Raw genomic sequence first — 27,527 nt, 5'->3', positions numbered from 1 at the left:
GCACACAACTTCTTTGGGGTGTATAAACCTATCAAGGACGAGTCTCTCTTTTTATTGGACCCATGTTATTCAGTGCACTTTTCAATCATAGCTAGATTTTAACAAGCTCAATAACATTTCAACACAGATAAAGAAATGAAAAGGGTAAGAGCTAATGTTTGGGAACATGTGTGGAAAGTGAGAATTGAGAAAGATGAGGAAGAAGAAACTTTAACATGGAATTCTCAAGTCTTCGTGACCATTTTGGGGAAGAATTCATCTGTATTTTAAAAATATTCAGTAACTTTGAGCTTTAAAAAAAGCACTGCTGATGAAGCACACTGTATGAGAAAGTTACTGTTACTGTTATTCCTTTAAGAATTAACCATCAAATGCACTAAAATCTTCATCTTATCAACATGCGAGAAGTATGGCCCCCTAAAGTTGGAGTAAAATTCCTAAGAGGGCCATTCCTTCCTATTTCACCCCCAACCATCACTCTTTCTGGTCTTAGTTATGGCAGATTGGGTTGCATGATCCTTGGAATATTAAACTACTACATCAACACTGCCAATCCCAGTAGAAAAAAAAAAGAGAGAGAGAATCTGCCTCTTCCAGCTTCTAATCCAGTCTGTTTGCAAAGCACAGGCTTTGGCGTGACACTTGTTCCCCATAGATTCTAGTGTTCTCACTGGAGAACAGCTTACATTAGCATAACCGTGAGGCCCATCCCTTCACTACAGGATTAGTTCAGCTCTCCTCCCACTGTCTGATGGCTCTTTATCCAGATGGATACAGCCTGTTAAAGGTCTTAACCACACTATTGCCACCAAAGTCATTATCATTCACCACGAGAAGGAATCAGCTCACTGAGGGCCTGCTGTTTAGACTGAGACTGACATCTCATTTGGGATGGTTTGAAAGAAAAGACAGGGAACTCCCCTTCAGTCTCTGATGGAGTGACCAATAAATGAAGTAACTATTTTAGATGGCTAATTTGGCCCTGTAATTTTTCTTTTGAAAAGTGTGTTTGTGTACATTAAGCTTAAATTCCAAAACTTACATTTTAACTACTGATTTTATCTACTGTTTTGTTTGTTTGTTTGTTTGTTTGTTTGTTTGTTTGTTTGTTTGTTTGTTTGTTTGTTTGTCTTAATCAATTTTAAATCATGCTTTTTATCTATTTTGTTTTTAATGTCTCTGTAAAGCACTTTGAATCACCTTGTTGTTGAATTGTGCTATATAAATAAATTTGCCTTGCCTTGCCTTGCCTTACATTAGGCATTGTTTCTGGGGGACATAAACAGCTTTTCACCAAGACCGCGATGCTATGTTTGCACATAGTGTAAAAGTTTATTACCACCTCGGTAAAATCCCTGGATTCCATCCTGGGACCGATAGGTTTTTCAAAGGTTTGTATTTTTTTCCATATTTTATTCTATAAAAAAGTCAAAAAGTTTAGCTTGATGTTTATTTGGATTCTTGGTTTCTCTTCTTTATTTGTAAAACCTGAATTGTGACATCACCAATCACACTGACGTGATAAGAGGTATTTATCTGTTTGTTTATAGATATTGTTTATATCTAAACACTGAAAACACTGCAGTCACATCTTCATCACTAATCAGATCATCATCATCAGACTGAATCATCTGATTTAAATGAAGCTGATGATGTTACATATTACAAAAGTTCCAGTTAAATAATGTAGGTGGTTTTCTTCTGTGATACAAATCACAAAGTAAAGAGGATATTAGTATGTAAAAGTGTATTATACAGCTGGCTGCGAAACAGATTATAAAATGAACGAATGCTTTTTAATATGTTGTAGATTCTCAGAAAAAGATAGCAAGAAGAATGCAAGAGGGTTTGGTTGATTTATACAAAAGAAGCAAAAGAAAAACTTATTCATACATCCATGAGTGATAACTGTAAAAATATAAGTACAGACCTTGTGCAAAAGACAATAGAAGTAAAATAAGAAGAGGTAGGGATTACCTGAAATGTAAGTTTGGCCATAAATAATGCCATGTTTGACCAAAAGGGTAATGGATAAACAAACAGTTTTGCGATCACCTGTATTGAACCGGGGCTTATTTTCTGTAAGGCGTTGAACATGTCATATTATTCTAATCTAAAAGTCTTACCTGTATAAAAATACCGCAGTTAAAAATGAACAAAGCATAAAAAATAAAAATAAAAAATTCTCACAAAGCAGTTTGCTCAAAACACTGCACGGTAATAATCAGCTGTGTTTTGCTGTTTTCTCACTCTTCATAACCTCTTGGCTTGCCCTAACCTTTTCTCTCCTATCCAACTCACAGTTTTCATTTCTCTCATGCTTTCTTCACTTTCTCCCGCCTACACCACGCTCCCCTTATTTCTCAATCTCTCTCCTTCTCTCTCTCTCACTCCCTCTCTCGCTGTCTCTCGCTCACTCTGCGCTGTCTGCCTCAGCTGTTCTCAGTTGCACTGTGTGCCTTGTGCTGTGGGGACAGGGCAGAGCTGCGCTGAGTGGGGCTGAACTAGTTTAGAGGAGTCTTAGGTAGAGTGGCAGACAGGATCACAGTGGACAGGAAAAGAGAAAGCCACTAAAGAGTATGATTATCCGGCAGACAGGCTTAACAGTTGAAACAAAGTGGAACTGTTTTTCTTATTTTTAGCTAAAGGTAGATGTAGAGGTAGATAATGCAGATGGCTGTTTTCACTGGGTTACATACTGGTCAGGTACCAGGGCAGAAAAGTATGGCAGTCATACCTGCTTGCTCTTCCTAGCATTTAGTGTGTGCCTACTTTGGTTAACTTTAGCACTGACTTATCGGTGTGGGAAGCTCACTTGCAGTAACACTGACCCATAACCCCCAACTCTGCTTTGCAGGTTCTGAGCTGGACTCTAATTTTGTCTTTTGACCCCTGGAATAGGAAAGGGTTTTGGATCTGGCAGTGAACGAGACCTGCCGTGAACCAGCCTGGACTGACCCGTCAGCATTTTTTCACAATTATTGGAAAACAAATTTTTTCTTCTTCTTACCAGAACTTAAACCAGATCTGAGACTTTCGGCACTGGAGTTTGGTATTTAAAGGACTCTCTGGCCCCTATAGCCCCAGGATCATGGGCTTTTTCTGGGGCAGCATTATGCTGCTGTGTGGGGTGGCTTTGCTCAATACGGGGGGCAGCGGAGCCCAGCAGACCAAGAACAACGTCCCCCGGCTAAAACTCTCCTATAAAGGTGAGTTTGTGAGTTTTTATTGTCTTCAAATGTTATTATTTTAAGTGATTTGCCCTTAAATATTTTGTCTGAGGTAGAGCTTATGTCTTAGACTCTTACCTCCTTCTCATGCAGGTTCAAATCCCTTCAGCACGTATAGTATGCTGGCCAAGTGACTGATAAAAGGCAGTGTCTATAGAAAGTTTCAGTAACTGTGAGTCCCTAAATGTCTGTATGAGGCTTTAGTTATGATTACTTCTGAAAATGCTATATATATATAAATTAAGCAACAAGTACATAAATTCTTTACAAGGTTGTAAACTTTATGACTTATCAGGTTTAGGCTCTGGCTTTTAAGAGGGTTGTGCATATTTGTTTTATACGGTTTCAGTCTTTTTACAGACCTGCATTCATACTATTTGGAGTTTTTTATATCCAATTATGTTTAATTTACCTGTAGCCGGGAAACTCTGGTGTTGTCATGGAAAGCTTTTGCACCATTAAAAAATATTTCTGTCTTGACTCAGTAATCAGCTGAGACTAACAAATAGGAATAAGTATAAATAATATTATATGATATAAATCCAGCGAAGAAAACAGTTTAATAAAATTAGGTAAGGTGACTTTGCCAGCTTGATAGTAAAAGTCCTCAAGTCTAATGCACATGCATAAATGAACTGGTTATTAGAGAATGCATTCTCTCTTTCTGCCTCTCTGTCCTTGTTTTGATCAACTGCTGTTGTCAGTTTTGAAATGAAAAGTAGTGCCAGATATGGACTCCCCTGCAACTGAGCTTCATCTATCCTTCTCTTGCTTTCTTTTTTCCTAAATGTCATTTTTCCACTCAATTCTCTCCTGCATGGCAATTATACTAAGGATGAATGGTGCAGGTCTGTTTCAGCAGATGGCTCTCCCAAAGAGAAATGTTTCTCGCTCAGCACTGGGGGATCCATAATTATACACACAAGTATGCCCATACATAAACACACACACATGCACACACATGCAACGAGGCTCGCTCACTTGCGCACATAAATGCATGACCATCTGTAGATAGCAAATGATACCTGTGAGGGTATCAGTCATTTAAAACCGCATGCTGTCAGACTGGTGTAACACGCCCATGTGGTGATATCTCTATTTTGAGTTAGATCCTCAGGTAGCAGTCTGGCAAGCTTGTTTTTTGCAGTCACCTCTATAATTATTATTTCTATTAGTACTAATTTGGATTTTGCACCTCTCCCATATGAGGAGTCAGTGCTTTATCTTTTGTATTTAGTGCTTAGCATGCGCTTAATAATAGGAGAGTGAACAGGTATAATTTTCATGCTTGCACTGTGGTTGAAACATTGCTCCTGTAATACTGCAGAAAAAATTTAAACATTATCCACTGTAGGTCCCATTAGGCAAGTGACATGGGATTATTGAATTATGAATAATGTATGCCATAATATAAATTATGTATTACCCCTGTGTAGGTGAAGTACATTTACTCGTGGAGGAAATCAGATTGTTCACTGTGGTGAATTAAAGAGCAGTACCTGCCTAAACAGTCTGAGAAGTTGTCCAGTCCTGAGGAAGCAGTGTCAGATCAGTGAGATACTGCTCTGTGAGGTGAAGAAAACCTGACCCCTACAGGTCTCTGGGAACAAGGGGTGAATCTGTTTATGGTCAAATTAAATGCATCTGATTATGCAGGTCTCACATTGGCACGTGTTTTTGGATTTCTTGTAGACTTCATTAATTTAAATGTGGAATGAAAGTTTTATCTTGGAATGGTGTAGCTATACAGCAGCTTGGCCCACCACAGTATGAACCCCCCAGTGGACAAAGTTAATTACTCTGAGGCACACCTACCAATTCCTACCACCCACCCACACCCCAAGAACCACACACACAGACACACACACATACACATTGCTGAAACTTCCAACAGATCTTTAAAAGCAAGGGTTCAGGGGCACAAGGGCAATGGAGCAGGGGAAAGATAACAGTGGTACCCCATGGCTACCTAAACATGAGCTGAGGTCCAACTGTATCAACAACTAAGTGACTAGTTGATGATGAAGAAGTAGGAGTAGAAGGCCATGGACCTACAGTGCCGGCAACACCATAAAGCACCATGAATGTTTTACATATGTTATACTTTGGCATGAATTGATGTAAGATCGATTCACACCCTCTGGGTAAATGGGCCCTTTAGGGATTAAACATATGGCTCTCAAGTTTATGGGTCACAAGCAGCAGAGCACATGTTGTTTACTGTCCAGGGAAAGAAAAAAGAAGGTACTTGAGTTTTATAGAATGTGGGTGTTCTGCCAAAAGTACTCTTTTTTCCCCCGACCTGTCCACCCCTTCCTTTAGCTGAGCCAATGGCTTGCACAAAAGCACATACACATATCTGCAGCCACACGTACAGGCAAATGCATTCAGAGGAGCACAACAAAGTCCTGCTTTGGATAGCAAGAAAGAAAAGGAGCAAAGAACTGAAAAATGACGCCACACTAGAAACCCCTTAGTTTCACTAACCACAAAATATCTCTTCAGCATTCATACTTCATCTGTTTTTTTCAAATGGTGTTTTTCTTGTTTTCACTGTGGTGTGAAATGACTTTTAATCAGAGTTGGAGAATGGAGAAGTTCTCCTAAAGACCTTTAATCCATAAGCATGTTAAGAATCTTCGGAGTGGAGTTGGGTTTCTTGGGGTGTGTGCAATATAAACTCTGACTGGCCTTGAATGGCCATGGAAGGTATCCCATACATTCAGTTTAATGTTCTCACTATTCTGTTCTAACTGGATTTGAATGATTTATTCTGCAGTGTTCATTAAAAAAAAAAAAAAAATCATTAGCTTCCCCAAGAGCTTTCAAAAGAATTATTGTTTCAGTTAACTTAACCTGTATCTGAAAGATTCACTTGGGATATGTCTGCTTGCAAAATTTCCTGTGTCTACTGACTTACATATGTCTGTAGTGAGATATAGAGATATAGAGCTACAAACTACCATCTTAAAAGGGTGTGGAGTTATCAGTTTGAACATGGAGGGTCTGAAGTTGCTGAAGTTTTACTAATTTGGGGTTCTTTTATTTCTAAATTGTATCTACAGAAAACATGCAGAAAACTCAAATTGGGTGACCAAGACAAGCCATAGGGACCTCGTTCAGTTTACTGGGCATGTGTTGAAAATCTCAGAAACCAAAATGGACTAAGAGAAAGAGGAAGCGCTTGGGTTTTAGTATTCCAGTGATATGAAGGGAGTCACAGAATCAGTTTAGTGGCTGCTAATTCTGTTTAATCAATATTTCTGGATGCAGTTCCAAAACTAAATCATTTATCAGTTAGACCGGGGGTAGGCAACTTCAGACCTCAAGTGCCGGTGTCCTGCAGGTTTTAGATTTCACCCTGTGTCAACACACCTGAATCGAATGATAAGTTCATTCCTAGGCCTCTGGAGAACTTCAAGACATGTTGGGGAGGTAATTTAGCCATTTGAATCAGCTGTGTTGGATCAAGGACACATCCAAAACCTGCATTACACCGGCACTCGAGGGGTTGCCTACCCCTGAGTTACACTAATCTGCCACCAGCAATGAGAACTGCCACACTAAAATGAAATACTACCACCTAGTTTTACAGGCTAAGTCGATGAAAGAGAAGAGTCTGATGATGTCTTGTCTCCCAGTAGACAACGTTCTAGGACTTGGACTTGGAACGAGGAAGATTTGTCTTATAGTAGCTTACCCGCCCCCTAGTTGTTCAGTGAACCAGCGTTAAATGACTTCGCATTTGGATCGGCCAAAGGAAGTGGCTGAGTTGCTTGGGTCTAGCCTCAGTGAAGGTCTTTTGGGTGCAATGGGTTGTGAGTACAATACAGATGAGTGGAAGCTGTTCACTGACAGCCTAAAATGTGTCCTAATGCATAATGGCTGTTACTTTGAATCAGTGCCAAAAGGCCATCCTATCCAGTTAAAAGAAACCAATAAAATATGCAAATTGTGTTGAAGAAGCAAAAATACAGCAAGCACAAATGGACCATATGTGAAAAAAAAAAATGGATTAGCATTTTGTTACAAAGCTGTAAGTGATTGAATATGTTTACTGATGTTTTTTAAACCCATTGTCAATGAATTAAGTAATACCAACTATTTTCAGGAAAATAAGTTTTTTGTGTTTTTCTATGCAGTGTAGTGTATTGATTGATTTTAGGCACCTCTATATGAGATGAATAAGACAATGTGAGGTGTCATCTTAAGTCACATGTGTTTAATCACTTGAGTACAGTATTCATACCTATATCAATCAAGATATCACATGCTTTAAATGATTAAACTAAAATTATCTTCATTTTCTACAATATGCTACATTATACAGAACTGTATTTTTTTTAAAGCTTCATGTTTACTTCAATGTTTAAATTTAATTTAGCAAAGTTCTAACTACAATTCTGAATAGATTTATGTGTAATCACAGCATAGTACTACATTTGATTTTGTTCAGCTCTGAAGAAACCAGTCTTGTCAAGTTTGATAAATAACTTCATTGCCAAAAAAAAGAAAAAGTTCAAAACCATTTTTCTTTCAGCCAGCAACAATAAAGCAGGACTAATTTGCATTATCTTATAGTGGGTGAATAAGTGTTTGCCTGCTTTTCTGCTTGACACTGAGCAAATTTCTTGACTGAAGCTTTGTTTTTTTTGCCCTCGGGCATAGGTGAATCAGTAACTGTATACACCTGGAGAGACACAGTGATGTGTTGGGCTTTGACAGTGTGCAGCAATACAACAAGTCGTGCGAGTAAGGAACATCAGTGAAGCTGCTGAACCGGGCCCAAACATCAGTGTCTTATGCTGCCATGTGTGGGTTATTATTAAGAAGTGTATTTTTCTTGGGAAGCACTTAGATAACACTCTACGTGCCCTCCAGTTGAGAAAGAGAAAGATGGACAGAATGTAGGGTAAAAGAGTTTATTTTTATCAGTCTCACATGGGACTGTTGATTTTTCGCATCTATTCCATCTCTCGCTCTCCCTTTGTGTCTTTGTCTGTTACTTGCTTGCTTTCCAGTTCCCTAACTCATTCTTTTGCACTCCCCGTCCCTGACCCAGAAGAGAATAGTTAGTACATTTGACTTTTACCAAGCAATGCTAAGGAAGAAAAAGAGAGAGCAGGAGAAAATAGAAAACTGGAGAAAAAATAAATTTTGGGATTTTTGGCTAATCTACCTGTCAGTTGTAGCATAAAATCTCTTATAGGCCACACATTCCCCTTTTTGCACGTCTGTCTCTTTCTCTCTGCTGTTCTATTGTTCTGCATTCAAACATGATTTTGTGCACTACAGTATCAAGCTCTAAACAGGAAAGAATTAAAAAAAAAAAAAACAAGCGCTGTTTAATGTATACATAAATTTGACCTGAGGGGACACCAGTTCAGACATGTATAGGCTACTACCTCCGGTGTGGCTCGTAAACACATTTTTCTTTCCAATAACACACGGCACAGTATGCTCTATAAACACACATACACACACAGATCCACACACAATACCCACAGAGTATCTGTCTCTGGATGATTAGCTTTTAATAACTTAGCTGTAGTCTCTGTTGAATGGTCTGTTGCTATGGACACGACTCCCATAGACAATTTCCACAAACCAGAGATGTGTGCGTGTGGGCGTCTGTATGTGTCTGGTGGGTGGATATTGTGATGCCATTCTCCTTGCTGTCAAACAGTGATGTGGTTTGGGGAAAAGTGAAGTGTAGTTTTCCTACTGCTCCCTTACACCTTGCTGTTTATAAAACAAGTATATCATTCTGGGAGCAATTACTTGTTTCTACTTAAAAATAATTATTAATCACAAATAACACAGACATCCTTTTGTGCTTTTTTACTTTGAGAACTAGAAGAAGTCTTCATCTTCTGGTTTGACTTTGTCTTTGTCATCCCCCACGCTCAAATGTGTCCACGATACAGGTAAAAAAGGGTCAGAGGTAGAAGGCAGATGTTATTGTGCAGTGCAGAGTTTACAGTTGATCAGCTAATGGTTGCTCACCATGGCTACTGACTGTAATTTTTTATGACTTTAGTCTTCTTTCCAACTGTGTTTATGAAATAAATGTCTAATATTTCAAAATAATATATTCAATAAAATCCAACTAGATCAATCTTGCAACAGAAAACAAATGATTTACAAAGATATGTTTCACAAACTGAAACAATAAGCATGTATTTAACAAATAATTATCACTGTGTCATTGCACTATTTGGGTTTAGATTCAGTCAGTTATACACCAGAAAATATCTGTTCTCTATAACTTAATGAAAACTCATGGGACTGTGAGATCAAGGTTGGATTTTTTATTAAGACTGTGGAGTGGGGAGTTGAGTGAAAGATTAGTTTATTATTATTTATGATTTTTCCAAATTTCTCACAGTTTGCATTAAGGAACAGGAAACAAACTAAATTACAGAGACAGTGATAATGACAGGGTGTCAGTCTATTTTGTATTACCATCCAATGAGTACTGTTATTTGCATGTGCGTGCATGTGCGTGTGTGTATGTGTGTGTGTGTGTGAATTAGGCACATGTTTATAAAAATACCATGATACATAAACCAAAATCACATAAAGACAAGCAAGTCTTCATGTAACAGGCAACTTGATTGTCTGTTTGCATCGTTTTTCACAGCATTTCTTTTTCACAGGTGTCTTTCAGCACCTTTTAACAGTATTTTAAATTCTTCAAACCATTCGTCCATTCATTTTCTTCTCCTTATCCAGCACATGTTGGTGGATAGCCTATCCCAACTGGGGTACGGCTGGGACAGGTTGCCGGTCAGTTTTTCAAACCAAACTATTTTTCCTGTGATGTAGATATTGTTGCCCCCATATCAAGAGTATACCCATAAACCCAACCCTCCAAAGCCCCTTAATGTCAGCCAGTTGGCTTCTTTTGTGATACAAAATATTGATTGGATTTGCATTTAGGCAAATATCTCAAACATATACATACATGGTAATGTTTCCATTAAATTTACACTTCATACTGTACGCACCCATGTTGCCTTGGAGTAGGTGAATGATAAGTAGTCTATAGGTTCCATAGCACAATATTCATGACCATGTAGGTTTTAACCTAAAAAATCTTAATAAAATTAGAATTTATGATTGAGGAAAAACACCCTAAAAGCATTTAGTGTAATGCCCTCTATTCTTTGATGTTTTTCTTCTTGTACCAGTTTCCCTCTAGCTTGTGTCTTCTCACTCTCTTGGGTTCTGACACACTTAAGAGAAGGGGCATTCTCCCTGCTAAAGCATTCATGAGAGTTTTTTGTTGTTTGCCTCACTGAGGATGAGAAAGCAAGAGAGAGTGAGAGTGAGAGAGGAAGGCACCATTTCTCCTCTGCTCCCATAACTCTCTGTCCTTTTGTGTAGGTGGTCAATGGGAGGGGGGCCATGGTGTGGTTGGACTTTGTTGGTGAGAACAAAATGTGAGAAGGAGAAAGAATTAATATGTGCGTGTGTTTGTGTGTGTATCTACACAGATTACACAAAAGGTGTTACAATACTACAGTCATAGTGCCACCTTTAGAGGTCGTTACAGTAATTAGATCCTCAGTGTTTGTGTCAAGTCTGGCTTTCTGCTGGGAAACCAAATGTCACTGCTAGACTTGGCAGACCATTGCATTAAGTTCTAAAATGTGAGCTGTAGCCTGTAATAAAGTCAGCTAATAGTTTATGTGGTTTAGAGTAGTCTTGCAGTTTGGTTTATGAAATATTAGCAGAGTAATATGACATTATATATGCTCCACAGTTTTCCACTGTGAGTGTACAAAGTTCTGCTTGGCTGCTTTGGTGAAGGTCACTTCTCAGCGCAGACTGTCTGATTATTGGCTCCCAGATTTGGCTTTACCTGCCGAGTTCAATTTGGCTTGGCAGTGGCTCTAAACTATCTGTCAGCTAGGCCAAGCTGTATAGTCTCTGGTTATGAGAGCAATTTGTGAAGGAAAAGGGGAAGCAATAACATTTATGTAAAAATCAAAACATATAAAAATGTGAAAAAGGGGGTTGATAAAAAAACAGAAACAGCAGTCTAAGGTGAAACAAGCACAAGCATCTTAATATCATTTGATTAAATTGGCTCAGTGTAGCTGTGGGGAATAGAGGTCTATGTTTGGAACATTACAATTTAGCAGTAAGATTTTAAGATATGGAAAGGCATATGGTGGTCAAGCAAAAAGATACTGAAAATTTAATAGAATTTCAGAAAAATATACTGATCTGGAGAATTAGATTTGACTTTCATGCAACACAAATCCACAAACCCTTTATTTTGATAAATATTTTATGCTGATTCCTGCTTTTCTTTCCATTTTTTCTTTACAGACATGTTGGAGTCTAACAACCTCGTGACATTTGAAGGCCTGCCCAACAGTTCGGCTTACCACACCTTCCTGTTGGATGAGGAGAAAGGAAGACTAGTAGTTGGAGCCAAGGACCACATCTTCTCTTTTAATCTTCTCAATATCAGCAAAGAGTTTGCACAGGTAGCTGAAGCCTGTAATTTATAGACTGCATGACTGGTTTCATGCATTCTGCGACAGACTCCAAGTGTGTTTGCTGTTTCTGACCGACTTATTACCTCGCTCGTATCCGTGCATCTCCATCCAGAGTGCCAGGCAGGGGCGCAGGTGTCTTGGGAATCTCTTTTCTGTTTCTACCGAAAAGTGCCTCATGAATATTTCAGAGTAGGGCTGTTGCACACGATCACACACTGTGCCAGGCATGTAAGCTGCTCTCTGCACACCTGGATGAATAATAGAATAAACCGAAACAAAGTGGATAACAAATCGCAGTGTGACCCCTTCAACTCTCATATATACACATCCATGCACACAAGCTGTTCCTCTTTCGACTGACTCTGTAAAATTGATTTTGTGTGGGGGTAATTCTTTTCTAACATGTGCAGGAACTGTGTTTATGTTGCAGATCCCTTGGCCAGCTTCTTCCACCCGAAGAGATGAATGCAAGTGGGCAGGAAAAGATCTCTCGGTAAGAGCTAAAACCATCCACCTTTTAAGTGGGTGTCAGCGGTTTGCCCCTCTACTCCCACTAATTTTTTCAAATGTCTTTGTTCTCTTATACGATGAACAATGTGCAGTTCTGCAGGTCTCAAAGCAAATCTCCCTTGGAGTTGCACTGGGGTTATATGAGCTCTTTTTATATGGCATTTTAATCATAGATTATATGAGTTTTTTTTTCTTTTTTCAGTTTGTTTATACCAGTTTGTTGACAATATGTTATATGGACAACTCACAGACTCGCTATAGATCTGATAATAATCTCAGAGCCATATTTGAGACCATAATAATTTCCCTCCTCCTTAAAAGATCTGATTTAGCATCTGATATATCTGATTTAGCCTATAAAAACGTACTTTTAGGTATAACATTTCTTTGTTATTAATAACTACTTCCATATATTCAAGGATCACAGACAGTAGTGTTCCAGTGTTATTGGGCTTTATTTTTTCTCTGTTTCTGCTTTAATATTTGACAGACTAACCTCAGGGGAGGCCTTTAAAGCTGAAAGACTACTAATTTGCCAAATTTAAATACGACAAACTAGTGTCACCCAATCCCATTACATTACTAATATCATTTCTGTGGGAGTGTTTTTTTTTTAAACTAGCACATACACCACCACAGAAACAATACAATAAATCACATTATCCATGCATTGAACCCTACAGTAGCATAGTTGTGGATAAAACACAACATTTCATAATTTTAGATTATAGAGTTCTCTGGATGAGAATACTTTCTAAAATTTTGCTCCCAACTAAAGCTGGTCTTAAACAAATCCAAGTTGTCTGGCATTTGCATTCAGGGCCTTTTTAGACTCTGTACCTCTTTCAGAGCTTTGGCAAGTCAAAAATCAAATTTTTTCTATGTCTGGCCAAGTGCAGTTTTAGAATAGCTTTTGTGATGTGGTGAAACTCTGTGCCCCTGCTCCCTGTAAGCTATGTTATGAATTTTATTTCTAAATGGGCCCTGAAGCAAAAGGCTGGAATGTAAAATCATGGAAATGCTGGATGTGTATCAGCAGATTTGAAGTCCACTTAAGTGTTTTGTGTTATTTTATTCTATAAACATTCTGTCATGGATATATAGGGTATCCTGAGGGGTGGTCTCTGTGTTACATAGTTGGAGAAGAGTAAGAATTAATGGGAGGTGAAGAGTCTGTTCACTAATCCTATTTAATGCAATCAAAACAAACAAGATGAAACGGAGAGTAAACGAAAAGTAGGAAGGTCTGATATGTGTGACAGACAAGTACAAGATAAAAAGCACAAGTGTTACGAGTTTATCACAGCAAATGTTGGGTCAGTCAGGGTCAGCATCATAGAAAAAACTGTGCTGCTCATGACCTAGTATAACCAGATAACTTAGTCATGCATAATTTGTGGCAGTATTCTTGTTTTTTTTTTACATTTTCTGTTGTGAAAATGTGGTGACACATTCAGTTTTATTTGAGGTCAGGCTCGCTCAGGCATGTGCTGCAAGAACACGAGGAAATGTGGCATATGGCTGCAGAGCAATGCAATATTTCACTTACAGTTGTGCAACACACAAACACACACACACTGCTTTCTTCGACTTTTGAGTACAGTATGTAATGAAAAAAAAAGCAGAATCAGATGACAGTGTTTAGTGGGCTCCTAATATTATTTCCAGATTTATTACTCGGCACACTGGTAGGGTTTATGGGTCATTCTCTGGGGAAATACAGCAGATTACTTTAAGCTTTGCTCTGTTTTTGTCTCAAGTCTTTTTTATGCAGGCACTGGATTTTTCTGAATGGCACTCTGTTCTGAATGACACTTTGAAAAATAATAATTTTACTGTTTTCTGTCTTTGCTACATCAGAGAGAATGCTCAAATTTTGTGAAGGTGCTGCAGCCATTCAACCAGACCCATCTCTATGTGTGTGGGACAGGAGCCTTCCACCCTGTGTGCTCCTACCTGGATGTGGGCAAGAAATCAGAGGTACAGGCACACTCTACACCTCCACTGAAGTTTCCAATTTCTATCAAACATATAATCCCTTAGAATATAAAAGCTGAGTTTCCTGACATATCAAGTATAAATATTTAAAGCTCTCAGTGGCCATGAGGGTTAGAGAATTGTCTTTCTAACAGATGATTATATAAGTGCATAAAAAGTGGTTTTCATTCAGCAAAATGAGGTGGAAACGCAGGGTTTCATAGTCTGACGAATTTCCAGTGCATCAGTCTAATGTGCGCTCTTTTCTCCTCCAAATGTCACTGAGTCTGACTGATGTGAATTTCCAATTCATTAAACAGCTATTTACAGATAGATGGATTTCCTGCATCTAATTATCTCATGTGTAGAAATCATGAACAAAATATGAAATTCCTCTGTAGGGCGTCCTTTGGTGTCACAGAGTTAGAGAGAAATGAAATTTATTGTTTTAATACTCGTTCTGTAAAAATTTCAAAATGCTTCAATATTTTAAACTGCACCTATTTTACATAATGACTAACATTTGTATTATATATTATCTCTACAGTGTGTAACATTATCACACAAGTATTTGTCAAAAACAACTTTTGCATCATGTCGCAATATTTCCAAGATAGTTTGGACTAAAAAAAAAAAAACCTAAATACCATCCTGTGGTCTCTCGAGCAATGCTGTTCTGGAAGTTGTGAAATGCTGACAACAAAATGACTTTCCCAGAAAACTTTGACTTAAACGGAAACTACTGTGTATTTTTTCATGACAAAACTTTTTCCAAAAAGTGATATTTGATGATATACTGAAGGTTCTGTGCTTGTCTGTCCAACTATGTACAGGACAGTGTTTTCAGACTTGAGCCCCATGTGGAAAATGGCCGTGGGAAGAGTCCCTATGATCCCAAGCTGCTCACTGCATCCATGCTAATTGGTGAGTTTAAGAGAGGATACACTGCGCTGTCTGTCTGTGTGTGTTAGAGTGAGGTCATATAAAAACATGTAAGTTAAGATACACCCGCTGGTTTGCTCTGTCATTGCAGCAGATATATAGGGTGCAAAGTAAAAGCAAATAACAGAACACAGGCATTCTTCTCATTCATTATAAGTGGACCAGCTTTGTATTTAAACACTGGGAACCCCTCATTGGCACGATTGTAAACTTCTTTTCACCGTGACTATGCATCATTTAAGTGGTGGGTGTGGGGTCAGTGACACTTTATTGAGTTTTTTTTGCATAGAATCCCATTTTTTGGCAAGTGAACTATGTGAGCATGCCTTTTCTCTCTTACTCCAATCATTGCCAGTCACATTGCATTACATCTGAGTGTTTAACCTAGCAGATGGCCATTTTCCAGCCCATCACCCCTAATCTCTGCTCCCTTTTCTCTTTCCTTTCTCACCAGCTTTATTATGTACTCCTCCTATCTCGCACCTCTGTCCTGTTCCTCCTCCTCTGACCTATTCATTCATCCTCCTCTCTCCTCCCTTCTTAGCCCTGCCTACGGTGTTAATGTCAATTTCACACTCCTGATGTTCATCACATCTGTCACTGTCTGTTTTCTCTCAGGACTCCAAGTTTATCTATACTGCTAAGCCCCTGTACAATCCCTCAGACTTTCACGCCTGCATCACTGGGGAAAAATCCCTAAAGATTGTTTTCTTATCTGAGATTACTAAACTAACTCGGTTTATTCCTCTTAATCTCAGATGGAGAACTGTATGCAGGAACATCAGCTGATTTCATGGGGCGGGACTTTGCCATCTTTCGCACTCTTGGAAAGCATCACCCAATCAGAACAGAGCAGCATGACTCCCGATGGTTAAATGGTGAGAGAGATGAGGAAAATCCCTTCTGATTATACAGTACTTTTCTTGTTTTTAATTTGGCAAGCTGAATCTTAGATCCCAATTGTGTTTTTGTTTGATTTGAGCTCAGCTTCCAATAGATATGATCAGAGTTCGTCACTGATCTCCTCGTGGACATGGATCTCAATGTACCATCACTTGATTTACATTTATCACAGTTTGGTACTAAAAAAAAGGGAGTTTGACCTTAAAACAACTTTAAATTAAAATACCCTGAGTCTGAGCTTTATTCAACCACTATGAATGCTAAGGAGTGCTAATATATAAGAAAAATATAGAAAAATATACTAGAAATATCATTAATAACCGGAACTATCATCTCTGTTGATGGAATGGCATACCTTAAGTTTTCAAATGTAGGTTTTACTTACTGTTTTTCACCAGTTAATATTATTCCAATTCATCATATTCTGCTTCAGCTAAGGTGCTGCAGCTTGTCTGCTCATGGCTCAAAATATTGCAGTCCAGACAAAGAACGAGAAGCACATAATTCATTTAGTTGGCCTGTCTCCAGTGGAGTTGTGAAATTTAATATTAAGTGTTGTTATTGCCTTTCAGGCTCTATAGAGGGAAGTCCCTGAGTACATGTCTGCTATTTCACAGCATCTTTAAACTCTCACACAGTATCTAGCACTTGGTTTAAAACTAGATACAAAGCGGTTTTTTGGTTGTTTATTCCAGATTAAGAAACACAAAAACTAACATTGACTTTGTGTGTGTTTGTTTGTCACTTGCAGATCCTAGGTTTTTAGGCATTCATCTTATTTCAGAGAGCGACAACCCAGAAGATGACAAAATCTACCTGTTCTTCAGAGAAAATGCTATAGACGGAGAGCATACTGGAAAGGCCACGCATGCTCGTGTCGGACAGCTCTGCAAAGTACGCACGCACACAGAGGACATGCAGGGTGGCCTTTACAAAGGAAAATCCCAATATGCACAATAGGAGAGAGACAAAGGCACACACACGTTCACACCAGCATTATGTGAAATAGCTCCTGTATCTGGAAAAAACACTTGACGGGTGTCTGAGTGGCTTTCATAATGGTAGCTTTCAGGAGCTGTTATCTGTGATTATTTTTAGCCTGGAGAAGAGTGGGCTTTGTTTTGCGTGGTACAACTGCCCCGGAAGACAGAAACCTGAGAGAAATGTCAAATGTCGCCAGAACCTGAGAGGCAAACACACCATCAATGGCAGCACTGTTATCCTAATGCCAAGCTTTGGCACTTATTGGGCCTTTAGCTCCAGGGGATGGTTATGTTAAAGAACTGGCCTTGTATCAAATTTCACAGCCTAAATCCATTTCTTATTCATTTAGCAGGAATTCAGTAAGCTTACTGCAGATCAGTGAGCGATGTCAGCCTCAAACCCCTGTTTAGCTGCACATCATGCCTCCTTCATGACTGCCTGATTATCTAGAATGTCAAGAATCTGCTATCTTCAACACAAGACAAGCCATCCATTATGTAAAATGGGGTATTAACTCCAGCATATGCATTTCTTGGATACACTATAATTTACTGTCATAAATCAACACAAAGTGAAATCCATTTTTATGAGCCAGAGCTTTGTGCGTCTGTGTTTTTGTGCTATGTTCATGAAGACAAACACTACCCTGTGAGGCACAGAGATGCATATTATTAAAAAGTGCAGTGGAACAAACAGTTCAATATGTGCTGTCCTCTTTTTGTACAGCATCTCGAATTGCATTATTCACAAAAATATATATAAAAATATGTATAGAAATCTAGAAATACATTTTACAAAACCCAAACATGGACGTTTATTCGACTTGTTTAATATGTTATAGAATTTTTTTGGTAGTTTTGGTAGTTTATTTTGTACAGAGAGTTTACTGTGCGTTCACTGAATAAAAATTAGGAATTAGAGAGACTGAATATAATAATAATAACAATATGAATGCTAGTATTGTGTCTTTAGTATGCTTTAAACAGTGTTAAAAAAGTGAAAATGACAGTATCAGTAAGCATAGACAGTAACATTTTTTGCCACGTCCAACAGAATGACCTGGGAGGTCACAGGAGTCTGGTAAATAAATGGACAACCTTCTTGAAAGCTCGACTTATTTGCTCTGTGCCTGGGAATAATGGAATAGACACACACTTTGATGAATTACGTAAGTGATCGCTCCCAAACCTCCACATATTATTTCCTTAATTTGAAATATTTGCACAATATCTTTATACGTCTTGCCTTTTCTTTTGGCTTTCAGAGGATGTTTTTCTCATGAGCACAAAAGATCCCAAGAGCCCAGTTGTATATGCAGTATTCACTACTTCCAGGTACTGTGGCTCACTTTGAAGTAGTTAAATGGTTTTTAGTAGTTCATGTCCATTTAATACATGATTTGTAACTTCAAAAATACATGTGTTTTTCTGTCTCATTCTTTCTTCTATTAGCAACATCTTCAAGGGTTCAGCTGTGTGTATATACAGCATGACAGACATCAGAAGAGTGTTCCTGGGTCCGTACGCCCACAGAGATGGGCCCAGCTATCAGTGGGTGCCCTTCCAGGGACGTGTTCCCTATCCACGGCCTGGTACAGTGAGTACAATATCCTCTTTACAAGAGGATGTCCTAAAGCTTGTGAGTTCTTGCTTCTTTACAACCAACAATTTAACAGACACAGTTACCTTTATTTTCCCCCACAGTGTCCAAGCAAGACATTTGGTGGATTTGACACAACAAAGGACCTCCCCGATGAAGTTGTGCAGTTTGCCAGAAGCCATCCAGCTATGTTCAACCCTGTCTACCCCATTAATAATCGACCAATCATAGTCAAAACAGATGTGGACTACCAGTTCACCCAGATAGTGGTGGACAAAGTCGAGGCAGAAGATGGCCTTTACGATGTTATGTTCATAGGCACAGGTAAAACAAATAAAGAGTATAAAGTCTATATTATTTATAACTAAACATTATCATACTGTAGTAAGGAATCGACTGGAACTATGAAGCAGTATTAACCTAAAATTTGTACTTTCATTATATCCTAGACGTGGGAACAATTCTGAAAGTGGTATCCATCCCCAGAGGTTCCTGGCATGACTTAGAGGAAGTCCTATTAGAAGAAATGACTGTTTTCAGAGTAGGCTATTCTCCCATCACCCATATTATTTCATTTTGGAGACTATAAAATCAGAAAGATCTGTTGTTTGTTTTTAATTATTTTTGTTTTATTATATTTTACAGGAGCCTGCAGCCATTACAGCTATGGAACTATCTACAAAACAGGTACAGACTAAAGTACTGCTTATGATTAAACTTTACACAGCTGTCATATTGTAGACATTCGTGGCAAACAAGTGACTCTTGTTTATATAAGTGTGTCTGAAAAACCGTTCTGAGAAAGCGATCTCTTATGGGTGACACATCTTGCTTCAGGGTAAAAAGACAGAACAAAGACATGCTTGTGTGCGCAATTTAAACAACAGCATGTTGCCACAGAAAAATCTTGATTGTTGGGTTTGTCGCAACAGTTGGGTTGTCAACTGAAATTGCAGGATGAGACAAAATGAGCATGATAATTGATAATTGTAGTAAAATGTATCTATCTTTCTTTTCTTGCTCTATTGAGAAACAACATCTGAGCCAAAAGTAGTTAATGAAACCACACTGCCCACCCAGACTTAATACCTAAACTAGAGCTCCTAAGACATAAAATAACAAATATTTGATATTTTTCTGTTTACAGCAACAACTCTACCTGGGTTCAGACATCGGTGTCTCGCAGATGCCTCTGCATCGTTGTGAGGTTTATGGGAAGGCTTGTGCTGAATGCTGCTTGGCAAGAGACCCTTATTGTGCATGGGATGGCACAGAGTGCTCCAGATACTTTCCCATGGCTAAGAGGTAGTGAATACGTATTTCACAGTCATACTTAACATGTTGCCAGTGTTTTGAAGCTGCTTGAGATCTTTTACGTTGCAGCTAATCAGATCTGTAAGACACAGAGCAAGTTTAGGTTTGCCTACAATGGCCTGGACTGGTACTTATATAGCACTTTTGTACTCTAACTGGGAACTCAAAGTGCTTTTTTACAAGCCCCATCCACCCAATCACACACTCTTTTCTATACCTAAGAGCTTTGTCAAACATTTACATACACAGTCACATTTATGCATCGGGGGCACTCGGGGTTCAGTTTCTGGTCCAAGGATGCTTCAATAGGCAGACTGGAGTGGCCAAGGAATCCATTCACGACCTTCCGATTGGTAAATGGCCTGCTTGACTTTCACCCCAATGGAAATGATGCCTCCAACAGCACAATTCACATACAACATTTTATATATTGGCATGCATGTACATAAATACAGTATATAATGCAAAAAGAAAAAAAAACATTTTATTTGAGCAACTTGCTTTTTTAAAACACAAGTGTTGTCCTGTTAGGGTTTTAATCATGATTGTTTAATAAATTGTGTTGGTTAAATCTACAGTCTATACTTCTTTGAGGTAAAACTTGATTATATGAATAGACTGAGGACATAGCCGCAATTCAGCACTAGAGCTACGGTGCACTTTTAGTGCAGGCTTTGCGTATTTGCCAAAATCCCCTGAAGGTATAGGATCCTGTTTCTTGCAGAAAACTAGAAATATAAACTGCCTCATGTGTTGACTGCAAATGAGAGCCAGTGTCAGTGATGTCTGGAGGCTGCCTGGGTGAACCAGGGGTGAGGTAGGTTCGGCGGTGGTTTGGTTATGCTGTAGTAGTCGTGGACTGATTGATGTGTGCTTGTGTGGTTGTGCTTTTTGTGCAGCCGCCCACTCATAGTTTCATGGGGCTTATTGATTTAAATGCTAGCTGCATCCTGTTCTAAGTGTTAGTTGGACTCTAATATTTTTCTAAGCACCAATATAAAAACTTTGAGTTGGAACATGAGGAAACAAAGGTGAATTATTTTTCAGTTTGCTTTGGTGTCTCCATAGTTGCTTCAATTGCTGATGGTTGAAATATTCTCATGGTAATGCTTGACAGTAAACATGAAACTCTATCTCTTTTCCATGTGAAACCGACAGAGATGACAGGCTAGAAAGATTTATTAATTTGAATTCCTATGTCACACACCCTATAATTAAAGCTTTCCTGCTAAGCTTTAAGCTGAATGATGCTTATTTGTTTGTGTTGGCCACCAGTACAGCTGCAAATCTCTGCAAATCTCATTCAGATGCACACACACACATACAAAGTGACTGAACACCTATTTTCTTTAGCACACAGACACCCACACCCATGAAATTGTTGCTTCTTTTGACTTGGGAAAATGTTCATATATATATATATATGTGTATGTATATAAATATTTTTTTTGTCTGTTTGTTTTTGCAGGAGAACAAGGAGGCAAGATATCAGGAATGGAGACCCACTCACACAGTGCTCAGATCTGCAACACCATGGTATTTTTTCGATATATGTATATGTGTTATAACTGGCCTTTCCTGACCTGATCAAAAAGGGTGGAGAAGATAGTAGAGTTGAATGTGTGTGGTGTCGTATCTACTTGTTTTATGTGTTTTCTGGTGGTTTAAAGATTAAGGTCAGTTGAAGTGAAGCTTGTAATTAACACGTTAAAGAATCCTCCAAGTCTGCTTTCTGTTGCCAAACCCTTCAGTCTAATGCACTGTAATTGTGCAAAAGCAGGATTGGTCTAATATACTTACTCACTATCTTAATTATACATCTCTTTCTTTAACTGAAATAGACAAAAGAAGAAAATGTTAGTAAAAGCTTCCAAGTTGACAAGGTTTAACCAGACACTACAAAAAAACTCAATAAAAATTGTGGCATATATATTTAATTGTATGTAAAACTCAGATATTGACTAGTAAATGTCATTGTTGTTGTTGCTGCCTCTTTATATGCTGTTTATGACTGAGCATGATGAGAAATTAGAACATTTTGTGACTGGCAGTAACTGAATAACCTTCAGTTAATGTTTCTAACTTATTGTCTGTAAATAAATCACATAGCCAAAACCTGCAACACCTAAACAAAATACATTTTTTTCCCAGATGAATTAAGTGGACAGTCAACCCTCCAGGATAAAACTGTGTACGGTGTGGAGAACAGCAGCACTTTCCTGGAGTGTAGTCCAAAGTCCCAGAGAGCTACGACATACTGGCAGTATCAATCCACAACGGATGACCACAAACAAGAGGTGGGCTTCATCACAGCACACATAACGTGTTTCATTTCAGAAAAATGGATTCAGACTGCATCTGGATCAATTTGACTCAGATACAGTCTGTCTTGACAGAAAGTAAATAAAGAAAAGAAAGAGACTGCGTTAGGTAACACATAACACAGGTGACAAAAACCCCCAATAAAACAACCAGACTAAGTATCTAAGTACTCAGTAAAGTACTGAACTACCACATTCCTTGGCTACTGGAATGTTAAAGGGATGGAACATCATTCTCTTAAAATGTATTTGGTGTTTTGATGTTAACTCTCTAGTTACCATATAGTCACTCTACAGTAGGGGACTCATTCCTTTTCATCATGGATGATTTCTCAAATCTATACTCCATGTGCATTTTCCCCAAAACCTATTATGCTGTAAAAAACAAGCCAAAAAACCCCCCAAAACTGATGCAGGTATTGACCTTTTTGCAAATACTTTGCACCTACAGAAATGCTTTACGGTTATCGAAATATCGACTGCAGTTTCTGACTGAAGCTCCAGCCCTCCATGTCGTACCAATTAATTATTTTCCAAAATCACTTACATTGTATCTACTTGATATCTTGATACAAATTCAGAATCAACCGGGCCTGTTCAGCATTTTAATACATACTGCCTAACTAGACCATTGTTGAATGTTAATTGCATAATTGCAATCATGTAGATTGTAGTGTAGAAGTACCTGTATCTGTTATATTTCTCATTATCTCAGGTTGTCCTTGAATCACCTACCTGTCGCCTACCTTTTTTTTTTTTCTAAATAAAATACTATAGTTGATTTTTTGGACAGTATAATATGATAATAGATTTCAGATTCTGAATGCATTTTTTCTGTCTTTTTTCTCTTTGTCCTTCACTCTGCCTCTCTCATCACTGATTCTTTCACTCTTTAGATTAATTCAGAGGAGCGCTTTATCCACACCGAGCAGGGCCTCCTGATTCGCACACTTAACAAGAAGGATTCAGGCATTTATCTGTGCCAGGCAGTGGAACACGGCTTCATGCAGACAGTTCTAAAAGTTAACTTAGAGGTCATTGACACAGAGCGTCTGGAAGATCTTCTGCATCGCGATGAAGAAGCAGCCAGTGCCCCTGGCCATGAATTTTCCTCTTCTAGAGAAACTCCCAATCAAAAGCTGTGGTACAGGGACTTCCTCTCTTTGGTCAATCACCCAACTCTAAATAGTGTGGACGAGTTCTGCGAGCAAGTTTGGAAACGGGAGAGGAAGCACAAGAGGCAAAAATCTCACTTGGTACAGAAAGTGCAATTACATCAGCAACAGCAGCAGAAGACTGCCATGAGTCCTCGCAACCACATGCATGCTCAAGGGCTGGCAGCCAAGTGGAAACACCTGCAAGAGAGGCAAAAGGGTCGCAACCGCAGGACCCATGAACTGGAGAGGGCTCCCCGCAGCGTGTGACTTACAAACCTTGACTGTTAGCACAGACTTTTAATCACACTCAGTTCTCATTCAGTAAACTCATCCTGTTTTTATCCTCTATTCTGAGACACAGATTTCTTCCACAAAGAATGGAACAAGAAAAGTTAAACCTCAAAAAGTAGATACTACCCTGAAGTGCCAGCTGGAGTGTTCTGTGCGTGGGAAGCCATGTTTACAGTTCACCAGTATGGAGGACTGCAGGAATCAGGATGTTGTATCACGCAAGACCATTGGAGCATGTTATCTTAGTTGGCTCATGCGGTCTGAGTACTGCAGAGTGACATATCCACCTTAAAGACTCTTGTGGAGGTGGATCTGACAGTGGCAGTTACATGGTATGCTTTTAAGGGTCAGTGCAGATAAACCCCCGATAATTTCTGCTACAGAAACATGAAGCAAAAGTAGCTGAGATTATACGAATAAGGTCTTGAGAATTAAAAGACTCATCGTCAACAACAAAAACATGAAGCTCATCAAAAGGACACGATGCCCGATCACTGCAAGAAATCCAGAGGAGCATTTATCATTCATTTAAAAAAAAGAAACTAATTAAGTAACTAAAATGTGTAAATACTGTATTCTGTAACATCTGCTCATCTGAAAGGGAATGCTTGTAGTTATCAAGTTGCTTCATGTTGCTTTCCCGTGTAGAAATTTATTTTTAAAAAAATATCTGTCAAAAGCTGTTGTAAACAAGGAGGTTTTGTACGTGTCTGTGTCCTACCCCTAGATAAGCTTCCAAAACAAAGACTTGTTCTGTTTGTTTGTAGTTATCAGATTCCTTCTAGCCTCAACATTTAAAGTTAAGTGTCAGTTCACAGTATATGGATGGCTGCTAACTCTATCGTTTCAGTATGCCAAATCTCATTCTGCGTTCTTCCATATTTATTTAATTATACCTTGTGTACACTTTGTCTCCTTTACTTGTGTATTTATTGATAAACAGTTCTGTACATTGTGTGTTTCCCTTTTTTCATGCGCAGGAGACTTCTTGGAGGTTAATATTTGGTTTGATTAAGTTGATTTGCAGGACCAATCTAATCAAATAACTGTATTGTCTGCAGTAGGACTGGAAGTACAGTATCACAAGTTTGGTTCAGTGTCAAATGCATTACATATCAAATGTACTGAGCAATAAGCCAGTATCTATATTTTTTTTTTTTGCATTTCATTGACTCATATCCATATTCTTCACAGATCGGTGTAACAGCTTAACAGTTTTTTTTTTTCTGAATATGATGAATATCCACGCAAACACAAACCTGGAATGTAGCTGTGAACACCATGTAAATATAAATACTATGGTATATGTTTGAGATAAATATGACAGTATGTGCTAGTGCATGTCAGTGCTATTGTAGTGTTGCTGTTTTACTATGGCAATGATAACCACTCTGATGTTGTAGAGTTCAATTGTTTGCTATTCTAGTGGACAGTAGTTATTATTTGAAAGCTGTACATACTATTTCTGTTAGGACTCTAAATTGTATACTTGATATAAAACGAGAACTAAACATAATCTCTATGGATTGAAATGCCCACAGACCAGTGAACAACAGTAACCAGTTCAACTCTGCAGCACATTAGTATGCCAGATAACATTGTGTGTTTGTGAGCTTCATCTGCTTTTGGAAGCCAAGACAGAGGAAGATGAGAAACAGCTGGGGCCAGCCTCAAGAGATTTGAGGCTCACAAATCAAGTTAAACACCAGTTGTGAATGTGCATATATGATAAGATCATGATTATGAAGAGAAAATGTGGGGGACCTGTAGTGCACATGGAGTGGCTCTGAGGAAATGAAGTGCTGCTCTTGCTGCTTTTTGGCATGATGATGGTGATGGTGATGTATTCTACTGATCTAATAAATGTCTTTTCATAAAGTGCTAGCGTCATTAAATCTGTTTTAATATACTATGCCCTGCTGCTTGCATGGTATACAGTGAGCTCATGTAGTGTAGATGATCAGATTAGATCTTGAAATACCTTTTTGGTGCATCTGCATAGTAATGAGAAAAACTTATATTCGCTCATGTAATGTATCCTTAATATTGGGATTCATTTAATGGTGTACTTGTCTTTTCTCTGTGCAGACACGAACTGCTGTATGGTACATACAAAACTGACTAATTAATGATTTATAGCTGAAGCAATTAACATAAGAGATATTAAAAATCAATGTTGCTTAAAAAGACAGCCCAAGTGCCTCTTATGGTGTGTGAAAAAGTGAAGCTGTGTACTCTTGTGTGCCTCAGGCAGTAGAGGAGTTACTGTAAGTTGATATTAAAACCTTGATGGGTGATGTGCTGTGAATAAAACATTAGATCCCTACAGTGTCTAACTGAAGCCTAGCTGCTGTATTAGCATGCCGACATGAGCTGCAAACATTTGAACTCGGACTTTCGACATATGCAATTCAGACAAAAATGATAAAAAGAAAAAAATGAGGAGGAGAAAAAAAAAGTTACCAAAACTCACCCACTGAGGGTGTGACAGCGTAGCCTGCCACAAAATATTAAGTGTGTTGTACTACCGCCCTCTGGTGGTTATTTTATCACAGCACATATTGTTTTATAAATGGAAAAAAATTCTTTTCTATATGATTGTAAAGCATTTACTGTAGTCATAAAGGTGTTTGTTATACATTTTTGGTCCTGAAGCTGCTGTTGGAAACACAGCAGACTTGTTTTATCACTTTTGACCATCTGGTGACACCTTTGGCCTGAGGTCAAAGGTCAGTTGGTGGATGTCCCACCTGGGTTATGACCTTGACCTCTGCAGTCAATTCAGCTGAGGCCACGGGAGTTTCAAACAGACACTTCAAAGGGAATATTACTATGGCCTGTCTGCCTGTCTAAATACAGCATATACATATATATATATATATATATATGCTTTTGGACTTGATCAGCAAAGGGATCATGAAGCGCTTTCAAAAATGGCCAAAGAGCCTTGATATAATTGCTTCTCCTATTGTAGTCATACCTGTTATACAGCACGTGACTGCCCTCCAGTGGCTGATGAGAGACATCTTTCCACTATTCCAGTCCAGTGGAAAACAGAAACTCCCTCTGACTCGCAGCCAAGGCCATGGTTGAGTGAAAACACCCCTGACACTCACACAAAGGACTACTAGATTCAGTGGAAAAACTGACATAGAAGTGACAAAGTCAGAGAGCAAGAATAAAGAAAACAGAGAGAAGTTAAAAACTTTCTTGCTGCTACTTTTACTGCACTGACGATGCTTTTGAACTTCAAAAGAATATTCCACAGAAGAAATGCATATGTATTATAGAAATGAGATAGCAAGCTAGCTATAATCATGTATGATAGCTATAATCATCTGAAACTGATTTTTCCCATAAAAAAACAGATTAGCAGTCACCTGGCATACAGCTGAATGCACAGGTAAGAGCACATCTTGTAGAAAACATTATACTCTTTGTCAGACAGACATCAGTTTTTACTGCCTAACTGTATTCTCTCCTATCTGGACTCGTGGGAAAAGTAAAGTGCACCAGAGAGCGCTTATTTTGCGCTTGTTAGAATCTGCTAGACTGATGCTTCACTACACCCAGCAGGTTTCTGCTGGAGACATGTAAATACTTGTATGGATCACAGGTGCTTTCCAGATGGTCTGTTCTGGATCACTTCAAAATACAACACCTTGGGCTATCTGGAAAATTAACATTTCCAAAAGCAGAAGATTCAGTTAGCTTAAGCATAAATGCATGCTCCTCAGTATTTGAAAATCATAGGCCTAACCACACAGAGGCTCCCTGCAATTTATT

General features: G+C 38.6%; 1 protein-coding gene across 1 annotated transcript; it reads left to right on the top strand.

The window, feature by feature from the left end:
- The first annotated feature begins 2,475 nt into the window (after positions 1-2,475).
- Positions 2,476-24,984, top strand: sema3ab (sema domain, immunoglobulin domain (Ig), short basic domain, secreted, (semaphorin) 3Ab). The gene is made up of 17 exons (XM_031737231.2): positions 2,476-3,209; positions 11,571-11,731; positions 12,174-12,236; positions 14,114-14,233; positions 15,064-15,154; positions 15,931-16,050; positions 16,827-16,969; positions 18,113-18,227; positions 18,324-18,393; positions 18,511-18,655; positions 18,763-18,982; positions 19,108-19,199; positions 19,304-19,345; positions 19,806-19,963; positions 21,441-21,508; positions 22,124-22,269; positions 23,190-24,984. Exons 1-17 carry the CDS (start codon positions 3,092-3,094, stop codon positions 23,715-23,717), a joined length of 2,400 nt encoding a protein of 799 aa, XP_031593091.2. The 5' UTR covers positions 2,476-3,091; the 3' UTR covers positions 23,718-24,984.
- Positions 24,985-27,527: the final 2,543 nt, after the last annotated feature.

This window comes from Oreochromis aureus, linkage group 7, assembly GCF_013358895.1.
Source record: "Oreochromis aureus strain Israel breed Guangdong linkage group 7, ZZ_aureus, whole genome shotgun sequence".
In the NCBI taxonomy this organism is placed as follows: Eukaryota; Metazoa; Chordata; class Actinopteri; order Cichliformes; family Cichlidae; genus Oreochromis; species Oreochromis aureus.
The sequence above is the reverse complement of the archived record's forward strand: the minus strand, read 5'-3'. Positions and strand labels throughout refer to the sequence as shown.